Source organism: Perca fluviatilis, chromosome 2, assembly GCF_010015445.1.
Source record: "Perca fluviatilis chromosome 2, GENO_Pfluv_1.0, whole genome shotgun sequence".
Classification (NCBI taxonomy): Eukaryota; Metazoa; Chordata; class Actinopteri; order Perciformes; family Percidae; genus Perca; species Perca fluviatilis.
In genome coordinates, this window is record NC_053113.1 from 19,466,008 (window position 1) to 19,477,254 (window position 11,247).

General features: G+C 38.5%; 2 protein-coding genes across 2 annotated transcripts; one reads left to right on the forward strand and one right to left on the reverse strand.

Moving 5' to 3' along the window:
• Nucleotides 1-655: 655 nt before the first annotated feature.
• LOC120548698 (lysophosphatidic acid receptor 6-like) lies at nucleotides 656-1,901 on the reverse strand. The gene has a single exon (XM_039785114.1). It carries the CDS (start codon nucleotides 1,813-1,815, stop codon nucleotides 898-900), a length of 918 nt encoding a protein of 305 aa, XP_039641048.1. The 5' UTR covers nucleotides 1,816-1,901; the 3' UTR covers nucleotides 656-897.
• A 985-nt stretch (nucleotides 1,902-2,886) lies between these two features.
• On the forward strand, nucleotides 2,887-6,559 carry LOC120551358 (thymus-specific serine protease-like). Its single transcript, XM_039788757.1, has 5 exons — nucleotides 2,887-2,947; nucleotides 3,505-3,680; nucleotides 4,948-5,047; nucleotides 5,763-5,915; nucleotides 6,507-6,559. The coding sequence occupies exons 1-5, from the start codon at nucleotides 2,887-2,889 to the stop codon at nucleotides 6,557-6,559; spliced, it is 543 nt and encodes a 180-aa protein (XP_039644691.1).
• The last annotated feature ends 4,688 nt before the right edge of the window (nucleotides 6,560-11,247 follow it).

The following is an 11,247-nucleotide window of genomic DNA, read 5'->3' on the forward strand; positions in this document are numbered from 1 at the left end:
AAAAGCCTGAGTCACTTCAAATGATTTAAACATACAGAACACATCTTACATAAAAGAATTAAAAGATACAATAAGAAAAAAATAATGCTAAAATGAGATTACATGTTCACCCAAAACCTTATACAGTACGCTTTCTTTCTCACCAGCTTTGCTGTTAAACATGCAAGTCTTCAGGCTTTTGAGTTTAGTTCTAATGACTGATGGAGAAGGTATAACACAAGATGATTTCAGTCAGCTGCAAAATAATAGAACATTTGCTTGCCAAGAAATAGTTACATCTTTTAGAAAAATACACTTATTCGCTTTCTGCCCAGAGTTAGATGAGAGCATAGCATAGCATATCCCTCCCACACCCAAACAAGCTATTTAAAAAAAGAAAAAAAGAAATCAGAATCAGAAAATCTGACGCCATCTCATGACAATTAGTCTATTGAGAATGAGGACATACGTCATGGTAGCTTGCTCCACAACATTCCACTTCCAGGATTGCTCCGGTGCAGGCGATAATTCCAAAGGTTGTCCCTTTTGGCCGGATGTCCGTTACCTTCCGCTTTCTTTGTGTTGGAATTTTAAACCTCTGTGGATTTATGAGGACTATGGTTAACTGCTCCTCAGATCTCTGCAGGGTAAATCCAGACATCTAGCTAGACTATCTGTCAAATCTGAGTTATCTGTTGCACGACTAAAACAACTTTTGAACGTACACGTGTTCCACCAAAACAAGTTTCTTCCTGAGGCTATTTTGCTAAGCGCCAGACAGTGCCACGGTTTGTGATTCACAATTGGTTTAAAGAAATATCTATGAACCAGAGCACATTTTCTCCCATCCCGGAATGCTGTGTGGACTAGCTAGACCCTCGCCCGCAGCGCTGTATAGGAAGGTCTGGCAAAGCGAGACTAGTGCATGAAAATAGTATGTCCGTGGTCTGGTTCTCTTGCAAGTTCTATATCCTCTTTGTTCTTCAAGAAGGCATCCAGAGAAAAGTAATACAAAAGTGGATCCAGACAACAGTTAAAACTAGCAAGACATACTAAAGGTGTACTCACAGGTAGCCCAAGAAATAATAAATGAACCGTCACAGGCAAGAAACATATGATGAACATAACCAAGTTCATGACAAAAATTAGCATGACATTCACCTTGTTGTTGACCCTTGCTGAGTCACTGCGTAGAGTCCAAGACACCGACGTGGTGCACACAACGTTGACTGCCAGTAGGATGAGCGTTAACACAGACGGTAAATAAGTAGCAAATGCTGATTTATGATAGCTGCGTTGGGAAACGTTATTAATGGTGACTTTAGGCCTATGTTGAAATTCAAAACAGGTAGAGTTATTCTTACGCTTTATGAATTTTGAAAATTCCAATGTCTCCGGGATGTTCAATGCCAACACAAACAGCCAAACGAGCACAACAGCTTTCAAGGCGTTGGAAGCGGTTCGGAGATGGCGTGACCTCAGAGGGTAGACGACAGCCAGCAGTCGGTCCACACTAATGAAGGTGATGAAGATGGAGCTGGAGCGGATGTTGTTGCGAAAGAGCATTGTGGTCCAGATACATGCCTCAGGGCTCAGTGGCCAGGTGCCTGTGGCGTAAAAGTAGACCCTCATGGGCAAGGAGATGGCGAGCAGCAGGTCAGAGATGGCCAGGTTGACCATGAAGACGACGCTGGGGGATTTGAGGCTGTGGCGTCTAAGTAGAATCCACAGCGACACAGCATTAAGAGGCAGACCCAGTGCTAAGATGCAGCCATAGACCAGAGCATAACCCAGATTTGACTCATGCATGAGTCCATCTTCCATGGTGTTGTTCATGTCTAGCCTGCCTGATGAGAAAAAGCAATGTTTCGGTGTGCTTTATTGAATTTTGCAGTCAAGCACAGGACATGTCAGTTCCTCCCTCTGCTCTTTATTTGTATGAAGTGAGGTTAGATGTACAAAATGGAAGATTGCGAGAGACGATTAAAAAAGTAACAGGAAGTTCACTTGACTTATCTCAGGAACTGTGGTCACTGTGACGTTATTGAATTAACCAACTTGTTGCAACCTAAATTATATATTTTAACCGAATGGAAAATGCACTTAGCATTCATTACGTCTTGAATGCTGATAAGATCTATGTTCTGAAGAGACAGAAGGTATAAATGCTACACCTTATCAAGTGTCAGGATGGGGGTTAGTTCTTCACAGCTCATTTCGGAGAAACTGCACGATGATATTTAATGTGATAATACATCCTTAAATTGGAAGATTTACATTGACGTTTATTATTTAAAAAACTAAACAGTGACCTTTAAGACAATGCGTCTGTGATTCCAGGCTTGAGTGAACTCAAGATAGGCCTTCATTACATTTTCAAGCATTTAGTAGATTTAGAGCAACAAACTCTGAGAAGAGAGACATTTTGCAAAAATACATGACGCCAAAGAGGCACAGTGCATGTTACTGGAATTAAGCCTCTGTGTGTGTGTGTTTGCTTTCACACCCTGGTGCAGCACATTAAGGGGAAAAGAGGAAGTCAAGAAAATGCTCCTCTAACTCAACCACTCCAAAAAAAAGCCATTACAAGGCAGAGAGATCTTGTTACTATCCCAAACCAAGCCCAAGCCAACGCTCTATTTTGCTGAGCAGTTTATATGGCAGATACACACACACACACACACACACACACACACACACACACACAAAAAAAAGTCTCACTCTGGTCTCATAATAATGCACAGGTCATATGACAGTTTCTGCAGCCATTTATCAAGGGATCACCTCATCACTGCAGTCACTTTCGAGGACTATATAGGGAGCTGGTGAGTGGTGGAGGTCCTCCCAAGTCCTGCAGATTGGATACACATTACTTTTAGCTTGAAGTATTCTGATTTGATGGTAAAGATGTTTTTCTCACCGGCCCACTGTCTCATCCTTTTACTCGTCTTGAACTTCACTGATGCTGGTGAGTTGATGAATGCTCCTCTGAATGTGATAATTTACTCACAGATTTGAAATTGGTAACTTGACAGCTTGATGAATATACAAAATAAATCAAAGCAATTCACACGTATCAGGATTTGCAAAGGTTTTTGAAAAGTTGAAATCATACTTCTATAGCACAAATATGAGAAGGCTGAGGCAATTGAGTAATATTTCATTCTTTGCTCATTATTTCAGGTACAGTTTATTTATGTTTGCAGTTGTCAAGTTTGAGCTGGAAGACAAAAGAAAACAGATGCTGCTGGTGACAGTGAATCCCTTGGGAAACTGATGTTAGATGTTGACTGTTCCTGAAATAGATCAGAGATTTTTTAGGTAGAGTTTTAAGTATTTTTGCCAACCATCACCTCATTGACATGAACATAACCTGTTTTAATCAATCAAACGGCTGATAGAGCCACATAGGAGCCTTATTAGAAGAAGTTATCAGCTCTGGTACCACCACCATTGTATTTTTTCCATGACTGTGCACAATTGTCCTCTCTTTTCCTTGCTGCTTGGTTCCTCTTTAAATGCCAGGACGGATTCTGAGGAAGATCAAGGAGCGTGTGCGTAATCTCCAGCTGCAGGAAGCCAAGCAGCATCTCCAGAAGCAGACGGTCAGTGGTCGTCAGCCTCTCCAGCATGTTAAGGAGGGCAGGATTCACCAACAGCTGGACCACTTCAACCGACAAGACGTTAGCACCTTCCCTCAGGTAGAGAAATATCAATGATCAATGGCCTGTCCATTGTGAGTGCATGGAGCAGATGATTACACGATACAGGCCTGATATTTGAGACATAAAAAGCAATTGTACACTTGACTTACAGTAATGACAAAAGAACACTGACACAAGGTTCTGTGATCTCATAACTATGGAAGCCCTGACAGGCTGAAGTGAAAGAAAACAATTCTTGTGATCCATTTTCTAAGTCTGATCTAAATTGGTTTTTTTTTCTCTCCTGTGTTTATGACTTGTAAGAAAAGGTTACTTTCTTTCATCTGTAAAAACAGGTGAAAACAAAAGTTTAGGCAGGTGCTTATCTTCCAGGTGGATATTCATTTGTACCTTGTGTTTAGAGTGCTTGGAGAAATTAAAACTCATCTGGAAGAAAACATGAATGCTTTCTGTCCCATTTAGAACGAGGGGTAGTGGTGCACTTCAGCCTCTTGTGGCCCAAATGAGAATTACAACAACAAACACATTACAGTAGTATAATGATCCTGACAAAAAAAAATCACCTGACAAAACTTTTTTCTCCACCTATCACAAGTGAAACAGCGTAACTTAAAAAATAAAAAAATCACCTGTTTTACCAGATCAGAGTTAGGAAAAAATATATGAATATATAATCACTTTTTTTTTTAAATCACTTGCCCCTCAGGGCCTCCGTAGACAACCTAGACAAAGACAATATTTATTTTCAAACATGTTATTTCTGAGCATCATTCATTGTTTTCAGACGTCTTCAGACATGTCTAAGTTGGCCAGTGTTACTTATTGTTTATTGCATGTTTTGCTTATTTAACTTATTAGTATATTTCTTTGATACTTTGGTTTATTTTTGATATGTCTGAAATAAATTTCTTCATTCATTCATTCATTGTTTTTCCAATGCAGAAAATCTATTGAAACAGCTGCCTTGTCACCTTAAATCAGTCTCCTGCTGCTTTCATTTTGTTCTACAGACAAGAGCGAAAGTGCTACCAACGTTAGCTCAGCAGTGAGTGAGCTCTATCTTAACCTTTTTACCTCCCCAACTCCACTAGGCACCGACAAGACGATGTCTCCTAACAGCATGTACTGAGCTTCTTTTGGCTCTCAAATATGTCCACCGCAGATTTAAATAAAGGATTACTTACACTAAGACTGTGAATGTGCTGCTGTGCTGTCACTTTATTTGACATACCATGACTATTGGTTTGGGTGAACCTGAATAAAGCCTTTCTTTCTCTGCATCTCTCTGCCTGTCTTTTTCCAGAGGTTCTTTGTGAATGAGGCGTACTGGCAACGTCCTCATGGTCCAGTGTTCCTCTTCATCGGAGGAGAAGGGCCCATCTTTGAGTTTGATGTTCTGGCCGGTACAGTACAATGCAACACATGTCCTCGCCGGTCTGTCACACAATTTCAGACAGCAGATTGGTCAAACAGATAAAATACAGAAAATGGCTGACACCCGCTTGCAGATTTAGAAATAAAAATGGAAACAATGAGTGAAGCATCACATTAGTTATTTAGTGTTAGTAAAATGAAACTTGTTTGCGAGCATATTCTTTGCATTATCTGTCCTGCCCTTTGATGCGCTCTATCAGTACCCATCAAATCCTCACATCTTTTTCTTCCCATGTTTCCATCAGTTAAATTTGGAATTTCAATATTGCCGTTCTTCACACTCTTTCTGCTGAACAGTGCTTCATTCTTCTTCATGCTATTGTTGTGCTCTGCAGAACTTCTAGCCTGCAGTACAATGTTTATGTCAAAAGAAATCAAGTCATACATAAACACAGATTAAATATATACTCAGAAATCACCTCATGTAACACATCTACAGTCAGACTTTATATGAAAATATGCAAAAACAAATTCTCACCGTTCTTAATGGGGAAAAATTACTTTAACATACCTATAGGCCCTACAGTTTAGTGGGTTGATAGTGCATCATCACCCCATCACACATTTTAGCATCCTCAAAACATTTAATCCCCTCATACTGTCAGTGTGTTTCTTGCTTAAAAAAGTATTACAGTAAACCTTGCTACACACTGAATCTAATCTGCTTTGACCATGTTTTCCCAGGTCACCATGTTGACATGGCTGAAGAGAATGGGGCTTTGCTATTGGCTTTGGAGCACCGTTTCTATGGTGACAGCATCAACCCTGACGGTCTCAAAACGGAGAACCTGGCACACCTGAGCAGCCAGCAGGCGTTAGTGTTGGCTCCCTACCAGAGTGTGTGTGTGTGTGTGTGTGTGTGTGTGTGTGTGTGTGTGTGTGTGTGTGTGTGTGTGTGTGTGTGTGTGTGTTTGAGCCAATCAAATTTCAAGTATCCGTCTGGGCCTTGCCTTGGCACAATTCATAGCAATGGGCATACTGACACTATAAATTACTGAATAGATCAAATAAAAACATCCCAGTGACCCCAAATACATGTTCCAGGACAGTCAATCAAAAATAAGGACATTCAAGGTAAAACCAGTACAGGTGCCCACCTTAGGACAGGTGTGAATGTCTCTTTCTTTACCTCACTCATTATTCCTTTTTGTACATTATAATCAAGTGTGAGAAACCTAGTGTGTTTCCCCATGTATGCCTGTTTCTTTCCATTACATTTGTATGTCATGTATCTATAATAGCCTGGGAATGCCTCGGGATCCCTGTCTGAGCTGGTTAATCTGGCTCGGGAAAAAGAAGTTTGGGGTCCCCTGCTGGAGCTGCTGCCCCGCAACTTGACCTCAGATAAGCGGATGGTATCTATAATGTGTGTTAGGTGAAAGACTGAAAGGGTTAAACATTCTTTCTGTGTGTTTTTGCTTTGTCCAGGCTTGCTGACTTGGCTGTATTCCAACAGTACATCAGCCAAAACTTCAATCTGAGCCACAGGAACACCTGGATTAGCTTCGGAGGCTCGTACTCTGGAGCTCTGTCTGCATGGTTCAGAGAAAAGGTGCATAATACAAGATTTTCTAGCACAAGACAGACAGTTAATTCAGTGGCACACTCAGGTCCTAGATCACTAATAATCTACTGATTGGATTGGACACTACATTAGCAAGCATTTACAGCAGCAGGATGGTGCACGTGGGATTGACTCAAAATAAAGTTACAGTGGCTGTGCTCATCATATCAAAAATGTCAGCCACTGCAGCATTGTGGCTTATTGATGTGTTTTTAATAGTTTTTGGACAACAATGGAGCTCTACGGCTCAGAGGAATAAGATATATCAGGCTTTGGCTACACAGACATTATTTGTTTGAAGAATAAATTCATTGGTGGTACCTTCTAATGGGATTTGTTGACAATAATAACATTAAACAATAATAATATATACAGTACATTGAATATCACCAGATTTTTCCAATAATACTATCTCATGTGTGGTCACTTTAAAAATGGCCTTAGAACCCAACCTTATATTGAATTTCCATGTTTGTAAAAGGCACTAGATGCATTTTCTATTCTGCATATGCCACGCAGGTCAGAAAATAAACAACACATTATGTATGAATTTTATTAACTATTCATTTTGTAGCTCTTGTCACTCCTTTGTCTCTGTTCCTCTTACATCCTACCGCAGTTTCCACACCTGGTGTACGGAGCTGTGGCCTCCTCTGCTCCTGTCAAGGCGAAGTTGGACTTCTCTGCCTACAGCAATGTAAACAGCCACAAACCATGGTCACAATATTAGCATACTAGCAGGGCCAGGATCTTTAAAATACTGTGGTCATGAGTCAAAATTCCCCCTGTGCAACTAAATCTTGCACATTGACAAGCTTCAGGAGAAATAAATGTCAGCATATTACCAAAACAAATCACAATTTTTACCGTTGAATTTCTCATTAATTAATTTTACCTCCCAACATTATCTAAATGCTACTTGAAAGAATCATCCACATAAGTAATTTTGGTGGAGAATTCTAAATCCACTTTTTGTCGACATACTATACTCTGATTTTTTTTCAACATTCCATACTATTTAATGCCTTTTTTTTGACATACTATACTATGACTGTTTTCAAAATATTGAGTTTGGTAGCACAGTGAGTGGTCCGGTGGTGTGCACTGCTCCAACAGCTACCAGCAGGTAGGCACTGCAGACTATGATATTTTTTTTAATGATTTTTTTAGACATACTATAGTATGACTTTTTTCGAAATACTATACTATGAATTTTTTGTCACTTTTTTCAACATACTATACTATCACTTTTTTTCAACATACCATGATTATTTTTGACAGACTATAAAATGACTTTTTTATCACTTTGTCGACATACTATAATATGACGTTTTGAAGTTGGTAGCACAGCGGCCCAGTGGTTTGCACTGCACCAACAATAACCAGCAAGTAGGCACTGCAGTCTTTGACCCATGGGCAATTCCCAGTCTTGGCTGGCCATTTTTTTTTGTAAATTTTGTTTGACTTACTATACTATCACTTTATTTGACATACCATGACTATTTGTGACATACTATACAATTACTTTTTTATTACTTTTATTTTTTTTTTACATACGATACTATGACTTTTTTCAACTTTCTCAATTCAGTAGCACAGTGGCCCAGAGGTTTGCACTGCTCTATTAACCACTACCAGGCAGGCAGTGCACTCTCTGATGAAGGTTTGATTCCCAGTCTTGGTTGGTTACTTTTATTTTTTTTTTCTCACTTTTTTGACATACTATACTATGACTTTTTTATCACTTCTTTTGACATAAATACACTCAGACTTTTTTGGACACTTTTTCGACATACTATGCTATGACTGTTTTATCACTTTTTTTCAACATACTATACTATGACTTTTTTGACATATAGACTTTTTCATCATTTTGTTGACATATTATACTATGACTTTTTTTCACTTTTTTCGACATACTACACTATGACTTTTTGGTCACTTTATTTGGCCATACTATACCATTACTTTTTCATCACCTTTTTGAAATACTATACTATGTCTTTTTTATCAATTCTTTCAACATACTATACTCTGACTTTTTAATCACTTTTTCCACATGATTTTTTTGTTTTTTTTACAACTTTTTTTGACATACTATACTATGACTGTTTTCAACAGTTTGGCAGTGCAGTGGTCCAGTGGTTTACAGTGCTCAAAGGAGCCCAAATAAACGGACACTGCAGACTCTCTCCCAGGTTTGATTCGCAGTCCAGGCTGGCCCTTTTTTTGTTACATTTGCATGCTCTTCCAAACTTTCTTTGACTTACTATACTATCACTTTTATCGACATACCATGACTATTTTTGACATACTATACAATGACTGTTTTTAATCACCTTTTTTTACATACCATACTATGACTGTTTTCAACACAGTCAATTCACAGTGGCCCAGTGGTTTGCACAGCTTCAATGAGCACCAGCAGGTAGGCACTGTATTCTCTGACCCAGGTTTGATTTTCAGTCTGTGCTACCTCTTTACTTGTCAAATTAGCATGCTTTTTTCAGACTTTCTTTGACTTACTATACTATCACTTTTTTTCAATTTACTGAATTTGGTAGCACAGTGTCCCAGTTGTTTGCACTGCTCCAACAAGCAACAGCAGGTAGTCACTGTAGTCTCTGACCCAGGTTTGATTCATGGTCCAGGCTGGCCCTTTTTTTTTGTTAAATTTGCATGTTTTTCCAGACTTTCTTTGACTTACTATATTATCACTTTTTTTGACATACCATGACTACTTTTGACATACTATACAATGACATTTTTATCACTTTTTTTTCAAAATTTGGTGGGATGGTGTCTCAGTGGTTAGCACTGCTGCATCTAGCACCAGTAAATAGGCACTGCAGACTCACACCCAGGTTTGAGTCCCAGTTCGGGCTGGCACATTTTTTTGTGGAGTTTGCATATTCTTCCAGACTTTCTCTGACATACTATTTCACTTTTTCATCACTTTTTCGACATATTGTATATACTATGACTTTTTTCAACATACTATACTAGACGTTTTTTTCACTTTTGTCGACATATTATGCTATCACTTTTTTCGACATACTACACTATGACTTTTTGGTCACTTTATTTCGCCATACTATACCATGACTTTTTCATCACCTTTTTGAAATACTATACTATGTCTTTTTTTCGACATTCTATACTATGACTATGACTTGCTCAGTTGGATAGCGCATTGGACCAGTGGTTTGTACTACTCCAACAAACCTCAGCAAGTGGGCACTGCAGTCTCTCACCCAGGTTGGATTCCCAGTCCAGACTGGCCCTTTTTTGCATGTTCTTCCAAACTTTCTTTGACTTACTATACTATCACTTTATTCAACATAATATGATTATTTTTGACATACTATACAATTACTTTTTTTAATCACTTTTTTTTTTTAACATACTATACTATAAGTGTTTTCAATATGTTACATTTTGTAGCACAGCGGTTTGCACCGTTTCAACAAGCTCTAGCAGACTCTGACCCAGGTTCTATTCCCAGTCTGCACTGGCTCTTTATTTGTGAAATTTGCATGTTTTTTTCGACATACTATGCTATGACTTTTTCAATATGCATTATTTGGTGGAGAAGTGGCTTAGTGGTTAGCACTGCTGCAGTAAGTAGGCACTGTAGACTCTCATCCAGTTTTGATTCCCAGTCTGGGCTGGCCCTATTTTTGTGGAGTTTGCTTGTTGTTTCAGACTTTCTCTGGCATAATATTTGATTTCTTTATGATTTTTATACTATGACTTTTTTTTTTATAATTTTTTTCGACATACTATACTGTGACCTTTTTATCAGTTTTTTCGACATACTATATATACTATGACTTTTTTTGACATACTATACTATGACGATTTTTATCACTTCTTTTAACATACTATGGCTTTTTGTTGACGCACTGTACTATGACTAATTTCAACATACTGAATTTGTTAGCACAGTGGCCCAGTGGTTTGCACTGCTCCAACGAAACACTGCAGTCTTTGACCCAGGTTTGATTCCCTGGCTGGCCCTCTTTTGGTGAAATTTGCATGTTGTTCCAGACTTTTTTGACTTACTATACTATCACTTTTTTCGACATACCATGACTATTTTTGACATACTATACAATTACTTTTTTATTTTTTCGACATACTAAACTATGACTTTTTTGACATACTATTCTATTACTTTTTTAACACTTTTTTTAAATTGATATACCATTAATTTTTCATCACGTTTCTGACATACTATACAATGACTATTTTTATCACTTCTTTTAACATACTATGCCTTTTTAATGGCTTTTTTCAACATACTATACTATGACTAATTTCAACATACTCAATTTTGTAGCACAGTGGCCCAGTGGTTTGCACTGATCCAACAAGCACCAACAGGTAGGCGATGCAGTCTCTAACTGAGGTTTGAGGTCTGGGCTGGCCCCCTTTTTTTTGTGGAGTTTGCATGTTCTTTCAGACTTTCTAACATTCTATACTATGACATTTTTCGACAAACAAGACTATTTTTTACTTACTATACTTTTTTACTTTATAATTCCTGTCCTTTCTTCGTACTCTAATCTGGGGAAGAACAGTCTCTTCAATATTAATCATCTC